This window comes from Ambystoma mexicanum, chromosome 12 (assembly GCF_040938575.1).
Source record: "Ambystoma mexicanum isolate Mex_15411 chromosome 12, UKY_AmexF1_1, whole genome shotgun sequence".
In the NCBI taxonomy this organism is placed as follows: Eukaryota; Metazoa; Chordata; class Amphibia; order Caudata; family Ambystomatidae; genus Ambystoma; species Ambystoma mexicanum.
In genome coordinates, this window is record NC_090936.1 from 261276460 (window position 1) to 261293759 (window position 17300).

General features: G+C 42.0%; 1 protein-coding gene across 2 annotated transcripts in view; it reads right to left on the reverse strand.

Annotated features, from left to right (window-relative positions):
- Positions 1-17300, reverse strand: part of PLCZ1 (phospholipase C zeta 1) — a 1796998-nt gene that overhangs the window by 343726 nt on the left and 1435972 nt on the right. For both annotated transcript variants that reach the window (XM_069628396.1, XM_069628395.1), the window contains one exon: positions 3327-3462. In XM_069628396.1, coding sequence (XP_069484497.1) covers positions 3327-3462 — 136 coding nt within the window. The remainder of the gene's footprint in view (positions 1-3326; positions 3463-17300) is intronic.

Here is a 17300-nt window from a genome sequence, read left to right on the forward strand (position 1 = left end):
AGTGTGTACCAGTAGTTTCACTGGGCCTCATTACAATAGTGGTGGTACAGTGATAACGGCGCCAGTAGTGCTGCCGCCGCCGTTATCACTGTACAGCTACATTACGAGTTCTGCTCGCGGGTGCCGCTCTGCACGCCTGGTCAGACCAGGCATACATAGCAGCACCCGTGAGCAGAACTGATGGTAGCAACGGTACAGGTATGAACGGTACCGCTGCTCCCATCCTCTCCATTCCCATTGAGCCCTATGGGGGCTCAAATGGGAATGAGGACGTACCGGCTCCGGGTCCAGCGCAAGAGGAATTACCGGGCCTGCCAAGGTCAGAATGGCCTGGTAATTCCCCTTTCGTGGGACCCAGAGCCGGACCTGAGTTTGGGGGTAGCCATGCCAGTATAAACGGCATGGCTACCTCCAACATCGTAAAGAAGCCCACTGTCTTCACTCTTTTCATCCTGGGGAAAAGTCTGTGTACCCACTGTCTTCACTCTTTTCATCCTGGGGAAAGGTCTGTGTAAAGAAATATACATTATTTTTTAGCGTATCCTACTAAAGAAAGTTTATAACTATAGGAATTAATGTAGTGTACTTACCAGTTTGTTTTTCAGTTTTGCTGTTAGTGCTTTGTAGGTGTGCTGTTGATAGTTGGTTTGCAGTTTCTATATAAAGCATCAGTGAGGTAATTCTGCTGGAGGCATATGTTATTTTTGTTTTTGGTGTATTCCATTATGTTTCATATCCTATGGAATTCAACTGTTGGTTTCTTACGTATACAGTTTGTAGTTCTTATTTTTTTTTATTGTAATTCATTTATATGTTGCTCTTTGAACATGTTCAGTGTGTTTGTTGTATGCTACAACACCGTAAGATACCCCATGAGCTTTTGGACAGTGTGGATGTTGCTCGAGTCCGCGGAGAGCGGCATAGTCCATGGATTCTGCAGCCATTAGCATGGGCCAGGGAGTTCAGTATGTTGTATGGTATATCTATATAAACTAAGGGTATCTTGATAAAAACCTAGGAAATTCAGTGAAAAAACAGTTAAAAAGGACGTTGTGGTTAAGTTGCGCTACTGAAAACCTATCAAATTCAGTGAAAATATGTTGTTAAAAGGGACATTGTGGTTAAATTGCGCTACTGAAAACCTATCAAATTCAGTGAAAATATGTTGTTAAAGGGACGTTATGGTTACAAGTAAAACGGAAAACCCCCTGAAATTCACCAGTTATGATAAGCTAAGCAACCATAGCTCACGCCACCACCGTGCACTGCTAAGACTAATACCCATGACATCAAAGATGACATCACAAATGTAATTCATGCCATCACTGATGACATCATATGTCTGGCTATCTAGGCCAGGTTGTTTTCTTCAGTGACAGTCAGGAAGTAAAAATGCAAAAGGTACTATGTTTTTATACCTTACTCTTCTCATATGTACTTACACTACTTTCCTTAGAATCCACTCACATCATACAATACATATACACAAGGGAAGAAGCAGCTTTGAGACACATCAATCATGTCTGTGCATGAACTTAAGTAGTTAGGTTATGAACACTTTCTGGGAATGCTGCTGTTGTTTTTTTGTTGTTGCTTACTTTACTTTCCCTGTATATGCTCATATGTCTATGCATTGTGGTCTTTTTTATATTTTTTGTGTACTACTACAATTATGCAGTAAGGAAGTCATTGTTAGGTACTTATTACATGTGTCACAGTGCACAAAACTCTGAAACAAAAGGATTCATCATTTTACTATCCAAACTAGTAAGGTTTTGAATATTGCGCTCTATGGCGCATGCTGCAGAGAATGCCTACATTTGTATAGTTCATTCATTAACGTACTGGAATGAAGTCAGTAACACAATGGTGTTTATAGCAATGCAACACCTAATGAACTATTTGGCACATGATAGTTCTTGCAATGATTTTTTGACATTTTTCTGCCAACATTATAATGACAATCCCCTGTAGAGGCTGTGCATATAAACTAAATGCACATGTGATGTCATCAGTTATGTCATGAATGACATTTGTGATGTCATCTTTGATGTCATGGGTATTAGTCTTAGCCGTGCACAGTGGTGGCGCGAGTTATGGTTGTTTAGCTTACCACAACTGGCGAATTTTAAGGGTTTTTCGGTTTTACTTGTAACCATAACGTCCCTTTAACAATGTTTTTTCACTGAATTTGATAGGTTTTTAGTAGCACAACTTAACCATAACGTCCCTTTAACAATGTTTTTTCACTGAAATATATATATATATATATATATATATATATATATATTTGCAAAAATTTTTATCACTGAAATTAGATCCCCTGATCTGTATAATTTAACAGGAACTCTCTTAATTAACCGCCGTAACTTGCCATTTACAGAGCACTAAATCGTCATCTGTATGCAATTTAAGTGTGGGTTCTCTGATTTGTTTCTTCTTGCAGTTGGCTTTCAAGTGGGCCATAGTCTGTCATTGCACAATGACATAACAGTGCATCTTATACCTTAAAACATTGCAAATGTGTCTGAATATCTTTCCATCGCAAGTTTCATTGAATAAACAGATTTCACAAAATGTCTTTGCAGAAACGACTGTGCATTAGCATTGTCTGCATGCCTTTAGCCTAAAGTGCAGTACGTCCATACCACTGTCATGTAAGATGCAGGGTGCATCAAACTGAGAGGACACTTAGGCTCCACAACAAATATAGAAAGAGTGGTACAATTGGTTTGTGATGTGTCTACCTAGTTCCTGGCTCCTTGAGGACTGTGGATTAAGCACGGATGGTACTGTAAAAAAGCCTGGTTGAGGCAATCCTGTATTACCTAAAGGTATAATCCCTTACAATAAATTAGTAGGGAGTTTAAGATTAGACATCATTATATTGCAATATCTTAAAATCGTAAATGGAACACACAGTCTATAAAAGAATAACAAACTGACAATAATTCTAGTACTGTGGCCATCAAACCAGGTTTAATAAATGATCCGAGTGGGTGCGGGTGCTTAGAGCCAAGACATGCAAGATGTCTATATGTCAGCAACTGTCTACAGCATTCTCAATAAAACCTGTGAAATCGATAATTACGTTTTTTTAAAATTCCTTTTAGCTTTCATTATAGTAATGGGTGCAAGTGACATGAATTGTAATATCTAGCATTAAACGCGCCATCTTAGAGTATTTACTGAGAAACATAACATAGATATTAATTAGAGCAGTAGTTGTCTTTAAGTTGGCAAAAATCATTTTGAAAAAATGAACTTTCACTGAAAATATACCAATTGCATTAGAAATATTAAATTAATAACTCTTTATTACTCACAGTTTCTTTTTTTAACTTTGGTTTGTTGTTTAGCTTCATCCAATGGCACTCCATGGATTTCTACAGTCACGTACGGGTCAAGTGTTAAACCTTTGGCAGTCTCTGTGTTCAATACCAATTGATTCCCACGAAGTATCTGCACAAATAGAAGATTAGCAAACCCAAATTTAGAATAAGCTACATCCCTGATATTTGGAGACAACCTCCTTCATGTGGTGGGTCCCAACATCACAATGACACAATGACATCTAAAACAATCCTCCTGGGAGACTTCAACCTAGGCCTTAGTGATCCTGATGATCCAGCAACTCTATCACTTTCCAATTGGCTTTGCACCCTTGGCTTCCAACATTGCGTCAATACTCCCACACACAATAAAGCCGGACCCTCGACTGGATCGCTGACCTCAAATCTCAGGTATTGGTCCTTACCAACATCCCCTGCCCATGGTCAGCCCACAACATTGTGCAATTCTCCATCTCACCAGCCATCTACTCAACAACAACCCCATCCCACTTCCCCCCACCTTGGCCCGCAGCTCCAAAAACCTCACAATTGAATGCCTAGCTCCCCTGATCAGCTCGCTCCTACCCAAATCCCCCTTCTCCAAAGACCCTAACACTCTCTCAAACCAATAAACGAAAAAACTAACTGTAGCCCTCAACACCATAGCCCCACTAAAGCCCTGTAAACGTAAGCATTGGCTCATAGAAACTCATGGTTTACCTCAGAACTCCAAACACTCCGCACTAACAAGTGGGTAGCTGAAGCCAATTGGAGGAAACCCCCAGCTTGGGCCAGTAAACTACTTTACACAACAGCCTCCAAATGCTAATAAAAAGCTATCATCTCTGCCAAATCCTCCAACTACAATGCCGGTATCGCAAACACCAAATTCAACACCTGCGAGATCTTCACCATCCTCAAGGAATTAGAAACTCCCACCAGCCCCCCACCACCTTAACCAAAGATCTCACAAGGTGCTACAATATCCAAAATGCCATGCTCACCAAAATGGACACCCGACAAAACAAAATTGACTCTAAACAAGCCCTTATCCAACCCTCAGAAATACCTAGAACCACTTTTGTACAGGCATGTTATAAATGACATATCATATCAAGGACAGCCATAATCCCATCTGCTGCCCTCCTCTGTTTCACTTTTCTCATGTCTTGGAAGAAGAACTCAAAGCCTTCCTTAAAAGCCTGAAACCAACTCGCTACAATGGCGACATTTGTCCTGTGAGCCTCATAAAAGATTGCTCAGACATTCTAGTCCCCATCATTACCTCCATTATAAATGGATTCTTCTCCACTGGCATAGTCCCCACTAGCCTCAAAGCAGCTTAGGTTCTCCATCTTATGAAAAATCCTGCACTAGACCCTGCAATCGCTAGCAACTACTTCCCAATCACAACTGTCCCCTTCTTACTTAAAATCCTCGACAGAGCAGCCTATCTACAAATCCAGCAATAACTTGAATCCAATCAAATCTAGGGCATGTGCCAGTCAGGATCCCACCCATTCCATGGGACAGAATCGGCTCTTATTGACCTAAAAATCCAGATTGATGAAATTACGGATGAAGGCAAGCCTGCCCTGCTACTTCCCATCGATCTCTCAGCTGCTTTCGAACTGGTTGACCACAAAATCCTAGGTCAGAGTCTATCCACCTCTGCCAACTTCTCCCCAGAAGCCTCAGTCTGGATTGCATCCTACCTATTGGACAGATCTATGAGGGTATTTACAGAGAATGCCAGTGCACCACCAGCACCCATCACCTACAGCATCTCGCAAGGATCTGGCGTGTCACCAACTTTGCATAACATATTTACAAAACCATTATTCACCCTTTTGGATTCCACTGGCATATCTTATACAAATTAAACAGATGACACGCAAATCTTACTCCCCCCCCTCACTGGAAACTACCATGAAGATTCCTCCTCTCTCAACTTCTTCTACATGATCTTCCAATCATGGATGACCATGCACCGGTCATAGCTAAATGATGAGAAGACAGAGCTTCTCTTAGTGGGGCCCCCCCTCGGTAATCAAAAAACTAAGCCCCCAACACTCATCCTTTAACATTGATAGGATAATAATTCCGGTCTCCCCTGTGGTAAAAACACTAGGCGTATAGCTAGACGCCTCACTATCGCTTTCACAGCAAGTGAGCGCCATTGCCTCCAGTGCCACCTATACGACCAAGCTAATCATTGCCCTTAGCCCTACCCTCTCCCCTCTCCCCTGACAGCTGAATGACTATAGCCTGAGTCACCATAGGATCCAGGCTTGACAACTGCAATGCCCACTTCGCAGGTACTACCAATGTCAATATCCGGAAAATACAGGTTATTCAGAATAACCCACTCAGAGCCGCACTCAATATCTCTAAAGCTGATGACATCACTGCAGTGAGAAAACCTGCTCAGTCGCTTCCGATTCGTAAGCGGATCATTTTCAAAATGTTTTCCATCACACAGATGCCGATCTAAAAATGCCCCTCCTTACTTATCCCAAAAAAATCACCAAAGTATCTACTGTCTGACCAAGCAGAGCAGCGTATGCCCACAGCATCTCCCAGCCTAAATTTAAGCAGGGTAAATCTGTAGGATCTAGTTTTGCAACATTTGCGGCCAAACAGTGGAACCTACTCCTGCCCTCTCTCTGGGCTGACTAAACAGTCTCACTGGACCTTCAGGAAAGCACTAAAAACTCTGCTGTACACCTAACTCTGACTAACATTGTTTCTTCCTCTGTGGGCATGTCCATAAAGACTAGTCGTCAATTTCTAAATGAATACCTGGTCTTTGTCCTCTATACTGCACACATGTGTTACTTGTTTATGTAATAGCGCCTTGATGCCCAAGGGTTTATTGTGCTTTATCAATGTAAAAATAAAAAAATACATTTTTTGGCAGATTATCTAATCTTGCTCTTTTGGATCAGCATCATCTGGTGCCAGATTATCTAATGTTGGCACCAGATCTGAAGATTGAGCAGACTGCTTAGAACCAGTTCTGCTGGTGTAATACAGAATAAGCTCACAAGTTATGCCACACTCCATATTACATACACAATCTGCAGTAGGGCAAAATATGAAGCAGTCTGATGTCTTTACTATGATTGAGTGACAAAACAAAAGATTATTGGTTCCTAAAACTACTACTTTTTGCTTTGGAAAGGTCGAAACATGAGGTTTCTTTTCTTATTATTATATGAGCTGTAACACATGAAAAATTAAATTGAGTTGTGTGCATGGGCATTTGCCTTGGTTAAAAAATGTAAGCAAAAGGGTTCTACCTAAATTTGGAGCAAGCCTTACTTGCACTATGTTTTGTCATGCTGGCAGAAATAATTGGCAAAATCATTTCACGCCATTGCAATATTTCTTCTGTAGTATGAACTGGGGCAAAGCCTGTCACCTCCATCCTGCATAACGCAAGTAGCAGAAGGTCATTTCAAGCAAAAGCTAAGAGTGGTCTCTGGAAGGTTTTTAATTTATCATAAATACACACTTTGCTCTGGGCAACCTTTGAGACCTACGTATTTCAGCCTGCCAAGCCATTACAAAAGGGGAAAGACCATATGCAAATCAGGCTTGGTCCCTCCCCAAAGAGTGCAGTACAGCCTGATGTTCTAGGTCACATCACTTGCGCAGGAGACCAAATTCAACCTCAGGCAAGTTTCATGCTCTTTACTGTTCAGAGCAACAGAAGGGGAACGTAAGGAGGGAAGTTGCCTTGACCTTTTTGACAAAGAACAGTATGAGCCCTCGGGATTGGAAAGCGTAAGACCAGGAAAACAGGCTGAAGAATCCAGCATTGTGTGTCAGAGATAACCAGGGCCTTCCTGCGTCAATAATCAAGGCAGGGACCATTACCGGCCACTGTGGTACTGTCCTTGGCTCCAAGAACAAAGCAGCATCAATGAAATCAACACAGTCAGTGTGTTGGGGAGACCAATAAAAGACGTAAGTTAAATTGAACTGCTGATGAGTGATTGAACTTTGAAACAAAGATACAATACATTTGATAGGGTGGTCCGGTACCACGTGTGTGCTTAATCGAAGGTCTCTGTAAGGTATCCAGCTGAAAAGTGAAAGAGTTGTAGAGAATTGTCAATTGAAGTTGTCCTGCGACATGTCAAGCAAAATCTTGTGCAAAAGTTGATACAGTAAAAAAGGTTTGTGGCAAAGTTGATAAAGTTGGTCAGAGCCTAGCAGAGAGAGAGATTAATTGAAAGCTTTGTTTTAAAGTGGGTCTGAGCCCGGCGCAAGGGGGACCCGGGGTGAAGTGAAAATCACCCAAGAAGGTTTTTGTGGTTAAGTGGGTCTGAGCCCGGCAGAGGATGACCCAGGGTGAACAGAAAGTCACCTGAGAATTGTGTACGTGTATAATCCTAGGAAGAAAGGAACTTTGCTGTTTGTCGTATTACATCAGGCCCTCTGAAAAAGAGACTTTGAATGGCATTGAGACTTTGACACAGAAGGCCATGATGTTGAAGTTTTGAACTGCACCCTCGTGCTAGAGAAGCCAGAGACTGTGCTAACTCGAGTGTGCTGCTTTTTCCCGTGCTGAAAACATGCGGAAGGGAAGCCAACAGCTTGAATTTCCTGAGATATCATTTCTTGAATACTTTTCTTTTGCATAACATTGTTTCCCACACTATTTACATTTCGAGGTAAGAATTGGAAATAGGTTTATTATTATAGGTCCTTTTATTTTGACATGATACCACTAGGACTGCTTTATTATTATTTGATGGTCGTAGCTTGCTCCACCTTTAGATTTAGGTTTAGATAAGCATTTTTCAAACCCAATTGAAGTTCAATAAACACCCTTGAACTGTGATCACTTGTGTCCGTCTTATTGTTTGATACCATGCCTTCCTTACACCTCCCTTTGACCTTTATGGGTCTTCATAAATGTGTTCCACTTCACACCCCCTTTAAAAGGCAAAACAGTACTGAGACGAGGAAGAAACTACTAGGAGGCATTAGGATTATCTCCTTTACTCATGTGAGTACTGGGACAAAGAAGATGTTGGGAGGTCAGGCATGTCCCACTGGTTTGCTTATTTGTGGTCAGGCAAGTCAGGTAATGCAAAACCCTAACTCACACCTGCAGCCTGTTAGCCCAAAACAGGTTTATATAAGGAGTAGTTGCTGGAACAGCTGCGCTCGGGACAAGTCTCCTGCATGTCGAGTTGCCCTTGTGCAGCCTCTGGGCTCCCTCAGCACTTACGGATATGTATCTGTAACCCGACTCTTTGCACTTATTTAGTCACCTGCACTCCTCATCACCCCCGAGACCCCATTGGCACTTCTCCCCTCCCCTCCTCCACGCACTTGCGCGATCTGAATGACACAAGGCCTAGTACGATCATTGTTTGTCCTCCTTCTGTTTCTCCCTCCTTGTCTTGTCACGCCTAGAAACACTAGTGTACAGGCGTGTTATAAATGACTTATACCATATAATACAACAGGAAGGAGAAGGAAAGTGGAAGCCATGCAGGAGTGAGAGATGCCAAGATGCCAGTACGCTGAACGAGACCCTGGGAGCACCGATGGATGGTGAATGCAGACTGGAGTTCTGACAGAGGGGAAGGTATGCAGCAGGTTCTGCCAGAGGGCAGGCAAAGCTACGCATAGCAGCCAGCAAATGCTTAGTGGAGCACCGGGCTATCTGGCTTTCCCTCAGGAATTGCCAAGATCGGGTAAAATAACCCGGGGGCACTCGAAGAAGACCGTGAATACAGTAACAGTGAATGAAACAAGTGAAAGTTACTTCTATTGATTACTAAAAAATAAGTGTAAGTAACTTATGGAATTGAATGACACAATACAAGTTACGTCTATTTAATAACAAACTGAATGAAACCAGTAAAAGCAACTTATTGAATTGAATGACAAGAGGCAAATTACTTCTATTGAATACTGCATTGAATGAAACAAGAAGGCATTTATTTTGAATGCTGAATTGAAAGAACCAGCAAAGGTATACTTTATTAAGTGAAAGCACAGTCATAAGTGAAAGCTACATCTGAACTATTTACCTGAATAAAGACGAATCAAGATTAAGAAACTGTGGTTGAAGAAATTTCATGTTGATCAAATTATTGAACTCTGAATGAAACCTGGAAGTTCCTGGGTGACCTGTAGTGGGTGGACTGTGTGGTATAAAACTGTGTCTAGACTAGAGAACTACTATTTGTGAAACAAAGGATGATGGAAAAGTCACTGCTAAGTTCCTGGTTGCGTGACCTGTAATGGGTGAACCGTGTGGTCTAAAACTGCACCTCAATCAGAGAACATATCCATGTCAACAAGGATGTTTAATTTGATGAAAACAGGAAAACAACTGAGGATGAATATCAGACTTAGGGAAGGGAACCGTGAGTTATAAAGAATTGCGACAGTCCAGTTGAAAGACAAAACAACAAGATATTTCTTTTGGTGTTTACATTAAGCTTGGGGAAGGAAACCCTAAGTATTAGTGCCTTGCAACTGTGTTATCCTGGAACTGTGTTGAACTTGGGGAAGGGCACCCCGATCATCACAAAGGTATGCAAACTGTACTTTGGTACATACAAAGGAAGATGCATTGAACCCTATGATCAACTTATGGACATTTGGCAAAGAAAGCTAAAGAGTAAGCCAGAGCTGCTCAGAACGTTATGTTCAGAACACTGTTTTGGTTGACGTCCCTACCCATTGTTTTGTATTAGTTGTGAGGGCCAGCATAGAATTTGGACATTAAGTTAAACATATTGACACAGACATTCCTTAGTTTCTATAGGTAGGAAAATCCCACTTTAGTATAGGGCAAGGTAGGCCTTATTCCATCCTAACCTTTTCTTTAATAAAATACTATTGTACAGCTTTGTATCTGTCTGTGTCTCCTTCCATGATGCCAACCTCACAAATGGTGTCAGTAATGGGATGTGGTTCAAACGATACAAGTTGGGGACCCCAAGATATAAAAAACGAAGTGCCAGAGCATCAGATCCCTCAGTGGCCACAAAGGGTTCTATTTGATTTGACATGTGTAGCAGTAGAGACAAAATGCTCCCTCCAGCTGAAAGGAAATGAATCCCTACAGATTTAGTGTTAATTCTACCTACATTAGGTTGGCTCCCAAGTCGGGGCTAGCCTGTAAGTTTGGGATTCATGTATTGGAAGCGGTGATAGACCCAGATTTTTGAGGGGATGTTAAAGTTCTGTTACAGAACCATGGAAAGGATCCGTTTTAAATTCATCAAGCGGATAAGATCATTTAAGGGGTGCTGGAGAGAGATATGCGTGTTAGACCTTTTGAAGAAAATCAGAAAGGCAGTAAAGATTGGGGAACTCAATGTTTTGGAGAGGCTGATGAACCATCTGAGGATCCTCCCAAATCAGAACTCGCAAAACCTATAGAAGAAGAACCTGAGAGACTTCCTGACTTAGCCTTTGCCCAAAGGTATGGCCCTTTCTCAACAGAAGACTCTATAACCAGCATATCAGAGACAGAGGGTCATGAGAAATGTTTCTTTTTGAAACACAGGCTTCTATATAGAGGAGATACCACTTCAGAGGGACTAACAAGAACCCAGTTGGTAGTTCCTAAAAGGCAACCATTTATTTTTTTAGAGCTATTGTTGGGAAGAGGACAGCCCCGCCCCACCCCCCAGGTGCTTTAAAGTGAGGCAAGATGCATTTGAGGCACTATGATGGGCCATCGGGGAGGATGGATAGTGAGAGGGACGCATTCCTGTCTAACATGACCTTATTTTAATATAACTAAATATAGTCTAATTACATAATATAGCGCAAGGAACAGTGATATTTTGCGTAGATATTAGTAATCATAGGGAGAAGGGAAGGCCTGTGTGGTAAATGTGGTATTGCATGCACTAGGCTCAAATTCGTGAGACCACAGAAATCCCCAGCCATGCCCGAGCTCCCATGAGGACAGCCCACACACCCAACCGCAGCAATGCCTATGTATTGTTCTAACAGTGTTCCAAAGATGTGTTTTTTACCCAAGAGTAATGTGCCCTACAAGGCTGTTATCAGAGACCGACTGGCGCCTGGTGTGACTGTTATCTCACACTGGCAAAAGCATGACCAGGGCCATTCCCAGGTGACCATGAGTTGTAGCCCACATAACTGACTAAACATAAAAATCCCCGAATTCCATGGTACCAGGTGTCCTTTGACCACCAGCCCCACAGTAACAAGTCCTGAATTGTTCAAAGAGGATGGACTGGGCATATCATTGGAGCGAAAATCGTGTGATCTTTATTGCGAGGTGCTGAGAGGGATAATAAATTATAGTTCAAAATGAGGGTGGAGATCTTGGAGCCGGATGGCATGGTGGGGAATGCATGAAATGTGTGTGTGAAGGTTAGAGTGTCCCAGAACCAGAGTGATAAAGCAAGTTGTATAGTAAAAGTAAAATTAATTTGTTTTCTGACCTTTGATGTGAGAAGAAGATGAATCCTGCAGCACCCACGTGATGGAAGACGGACAGACTGGGCTGGGATCAATAGACCAGCACCCCTTATGGGTAAAGGTGTAACATGTATAGAGTCCATCAAATCGGCCACACAGGTTTTAGCTGTATGTTGTTGCATCATTATGATGCTGTGTATCTTTAAAAGTTTCTGCTTGTACCAGTCTTTGGCAGAACGTTCTCAGCAGCAGAATTCTTTGCTGTTGCTCTCATTAGCATCTGAGATTAAAACTTGTTTTCCTTACAAGATCGACTTGGGCCTTCCTTCCCTAGTGGATTGTATTCTCTCTGGTGTCAGCGTTCATGGACTTGCCTTCAATTTGTGACCCCGACGTGAACCCAGCACCCCTCATACCTACAGAGGCTTCCAGGACCCGTCTCCAGAAGGACCCGTGCCCACCTACAGCAACCGGTCCAGACAAAACACATGTTCTGAGTGGTTTAGCAGGAGCCATTTTAAGAGAAGTCCTCTTTGAGAAGAGAGCAGGCCAGTGTTGGAACCCTGTGACGTAGGAGTTCGGGTGAGCATGAACATGTGAGTAGACTCTTGCAAGAGATAACAAGTAGGGCCAGATGCATGAGGCCGTGTGCCAGGGGTAAGTACGTGGAGAGTGAGGTCATTGATTTGACGTGGATGAGGTCAGGGTTATTTTTTGTTGAAATGTGTACTGTGAATAGAGTGTTTCGGTAAGGTATTATAAGGTAAGGCAAAGGTAAGGCAGGAAGCCCCTCCTCAGAAGGGGGGGTAAGGTGGTACCACAAGATAATAAATTATTTAAAGGAGGAATGTAAACATAAGAGTAATGGTCCCGTATAAGTAGCAAGTCTGGAACAAGTAGTGGTTGCTAATTTAGCCTGTTGCTTTAATCTATTGTGTTCATGCTTTTTGGGTAAAGAACAGGTCCTAAAATGGGCAGTAATTGTGTGCATTGCGGTGTGGTGTTGGACGATCTTGTGGAGTGGTGTGTGCATGCAAGGAAGGGTGATAGAGAAGGGTGGGGGTTGATTTCCTTTGTTTTTTTTGTCACAAGCAAGCAGCAGCGTACACGGCACATTAGCGGGACTTTGCAGGGTTATTAAGAGATAGATATCACTAGCATGGGGGGTGACACACTGGTAGAACATATGTATGAGTGACAAGGTGGACAAATATCACAAGCAGTGGATTTCGGAGACAGGAGGAGGGGGTATGCCCTGCCCATGGCGAGGGCAGGGCTCACACAAAAAGAGCATTTTGGATCACATGTCCACATTTTTATTAGCAAAATATAAGGGGAAGCAGGTACAGAAGAGAAAAGAAATTCTAGATCTCTGGCGTATGTTTGAAGATGCAGAAGATCAAGGAAATGAAGTGGAGGTGCAGCAACAGAGCCATGGGAAGTGTAGAAAGGGAGAAGAAGAAGGCGGGGCTCTAGGGGATTATATCGCTTGACAACATATTCCGCAGAAGGGCATACTAATCCAAGCAATGTACCCGCTGGGTAAGTGACCCCTTTTGTTGAGGTAGGATTCCCCACAGCGCTAGTAATACCACAGGCTATCACTCCCCCACTGAAGGGATATATGGCATTGATTTGTTATCATTTTAAAATCAGCCAGTCAAATGGGTGCAAATGCAGATTACAGTGTTTTCAATTGAAACAACAAAATTGGTGCAAATGCAGATGACATTGTTTTCAATGCTGATAAATGCTGATAAGTGTTTTCAATAGAGCAGCTAACAAAATGTGTGCAGATAACAGTCATTTTAAAATGCAAATGGGTGCAAGTCGGAAAAGCAGATTAGGGCTACAGGTCAGCATTTTAGTGGGATTTGTCTAAATGCAGAAAAGATATGGGGAATTACAAGAAGCAGGTGAAATGCCACATTGGTTCATTATAACAGTGAATGAGGCTTCACATGAAAAAACAGAATGCAAAAAAAAAAACAGTGGATTCAAAGTGCATTATGTATGGATTATCTGTGTAAAATTGCATTGTGAAAATGACCTATACTAATTAATTAATTTCCCTATTATGAACATACCAGTAACTAATTAGTCCTCCTGATTAACATTGCAATGCAATGTCAGTGGACACGGATGGACATTCTGGCTTAGTGTTTCTCCATGAAGAGAAATGTGCACTAAAAAAAAAGACGAATGAGTTTTTTTCATGCATTCTGAGAGTCCTTTGTGTGCGAAGGAAGTTGGAAAGCCACTTGATACATATACCAACCCTCGTGAGTGATTGGACAGGGCAATCAGGAGTGTAGGAGGTGTTCAGACACGTCAAGGGGGACTCAGCTGTGTTTTTGATTGACAGGCAGATTGATTAAATAGGGGGTTGAACCGAAAGTATGGGCTTTTTCCTGTATGGCACTGCAGTCTGCAGAAGGGAGTTTGGAGAGAGTCGGCACCCTGGCATTGAAGTTTGCCAGGATCCCAAGGCTGACTCCGGGGGCGCAAACAGGCAGTGCGGCCCGTAACACTTAAGTACAGATAAACCACGGCAAAAAGAGATTGCCCCAGGCGAAGCGCAGGAGTCTCATAACTCATTGTAAGTGAGGTAAAACATGAGGAGCGTGGTTTGAGTGCGGTTCTTATCAGTTACCCCAGGAGGTTATTTTTAAAACAAAAACATTTCTGTGTGTTCTTTTACATGCGCTAATTGAGAAAAGGACAGAATGCCACATTTATAAATGTTTTACATGTACTGCAATGTTTGTTTATATTTCTTGTTTTTAGGTAACCACAGCAGTGTTGATGTGGGTTAGATTTGGGGATTGCATTGTTGCCAATTGAATTATGCTCTTAGTGTAAATGACATGATATTTAACTGATTAATAAATTGTATGAAGACTGACTCGGTGTAAGGATTTCTTTTTATGTCTGCAAAGCTTATTATCTAACTGAGGGGAGATAAATCAGAGGCTCTGGTGTTTGCAACACAGTGATAACATATTTACCACTTTATTTACCACAGGAGGTAAAGTCAGAGAAAAAGGGGAAATATATGTATGCAAGCTAGAAAGTTTGTGTGTTTTGATATGAATGTGTTCCACCCTGCATGCTAAAGGGGGAACAGAGCCCTCCAAGGGCGTAAACTGGTCACAAAGATAAGCCATTGGCACAATCTATATGCGATTCTTGACATTATTTATGATCTTACTGCGTTCCTATAAATGTGCTAAGTCTGTGTACATGCTTACAGTCAGCCCGAAGTGTATCATAGTTATGAAAGGGAGAAGGTTTGTCTTATCATATAGGGTAGTGTAAACAATTTGCTCACCACTAAATTACCACCAAAATAATGTAATGCCAATTGACCACCCAAAATATCACAATACTAAATTACCGCCAAATTAGGTAATAGCCCCAAAGACAAAACCTCTTACATAAATTGGTGTATAGGCCCTGTGGGAACAGACTGTAAAGCAGCTACTGGGCGTGGCAAGTGTGTTTGACGCCGCCATCCGTGCATTAAAGGAAATTAATTCTGTGAGATTAGAACAGCGCTGCCCATTATATCAGTATGTCTCAAATTGAAGCCAAATTTCCAGAACTAGTGAAATACCTATATGCAAAATGATATGCGCATGGGGTGTGGTCATCAGACAATGCCATACAGTGTCATGACCGCATTTGTGGATAAGTGCAGAAAGAACCACTGAACAGCATCTTTGAAGAGGGCAGTATAACTCAGGTGTGTCTTTTGAGATTGTTTAGAGCTACTGACAAAAATTCTGAGAGAGACTGCTTGATAAGGCTACGTGCCAAGATCTGGTTCATTTTGAATAGATCTTTACGAATGCAGGAAAATAATGCTGAGTTAATTAGCAGACTAAAAATCGAATTATATGGAGCTAATGAGCAGGAGACAAAGTTAAAATCAGAACTAGAGTTATGTCAAAAAGAAATGCAACCAAAATCCAATGAATTCGACACCCAACTGTCTCAGAGAAGGATGCATTTTGAAGACAGTGATCAAGAACTAAAGCACCTGAAAGGGTTGATAAGCGCCATCAGACAAGACAAAGAGGAGGTTATCTTAGAGATGCAAACTCTCCAGAGAGACACTATGGAGAAAGAAAGTGAGCTCTAAGCTATTGAACAAGAAATAGCTAAAATGTTCCAGGAAAGGGACAAAAGGGACAAAGAGTTTAATCAATGCCAAATGCAGATAAGTGAGATGCAGAATGTAATAAATAAGATGGATGATGAGAATACTTATTTGTGTCAGGAGGCAGACCGACTCCATAAAAAGTTCAAAGATTTGTAACAGCAAATATGTCCTTTTAAATCTCAGGAAAAACAACAAGGCACCACATTCAATGGAATAGAGGTTAGTCCCACCTCTATACGAGGGAATAATATCCCAATGGCTGTACCAGTGGCTGGGCTTGGTTGTAATGCAGTTGGAGGTTTGTGTGTTGTTAATCACTTCTAGGATCCACCAATGAATGTCCTCATGGGAATGCTGGTGTCTGATGAAGTGAGTAATCATGGGGGCTGTAAGCATTTTGCAACTGATCTTAGAACGATGTTCCACAATTCTTTTGTGGACAGGTCTGTATTTCAAATGCTAATTCTTTACCTTTACGTTTCTTGAGACAACAGTTTGAGGGAAAAGTTATGCCTTGCTTTAGAGAGAGGGCTTTGCCGATGGGCACGTACTGCCATCTTCTGAAATGCAAAACATTTAAAAAAAAACATGATATTCCTTTCCCATACAATTGTAAAGGATGGCATTTAGCGATTACTACAGAACTGTTCTGGGGACCTCACTGCATACATACAGTTGAAAACGTTCTGAATCTACTAATACTGGCCACATAATTAAGGCTGGGAGAATTTCTGTTACTTGTTGCTCGAAACGAATGCACGGTCCCCAACCCATTTTAGTGGTTCCCACAGGGCTCGCCTGCAGCAAATAATAGTGCCCAAACTGCATGCATCCTGCGGGCAGGTTTGTAATAATATGGCTCTGTTCATCTAGCTAGTAAGTCATTGAAGTACCCTGCGAGATAAAGTGTTCTCTGGAAGGTTCTAGAGTCCTACAAAAGGACCAGATTACTTTAACTTTGTGAGTTTTGTTTGGCTGCAGGGCAGGTGTTTAGAGTGGAAACGAAAACTTGTGTTTTTGAGTTTTGTTGGGTTTTAATGAAGATTGGTGTTCTTTATTCACAGTGCATTAGATACGATTTCTTTTGTGCTCTATTGGACCACTTTTGCTCATTGTTTATTTATTAGACCCCTTTGATGTTTTTTGTGGTGAGGTCCCTTTAAAGCAGCCTGATACATATGAATTCAGGCTGCATGTGTAATAAATGAGGCGTCATGCTGCACACAGTTGAGTGCATGTGAGGAGGCCCGAGCTCAAGCCTGGTGTACTGTGTGCTCCCTGCAGGTACATCCAGCATGCATTTGGAGGCCTGAAGACCGTCATAAGACTGGCCATGATACGATCTCTCTGCGGTGGTGGCCGTCCCA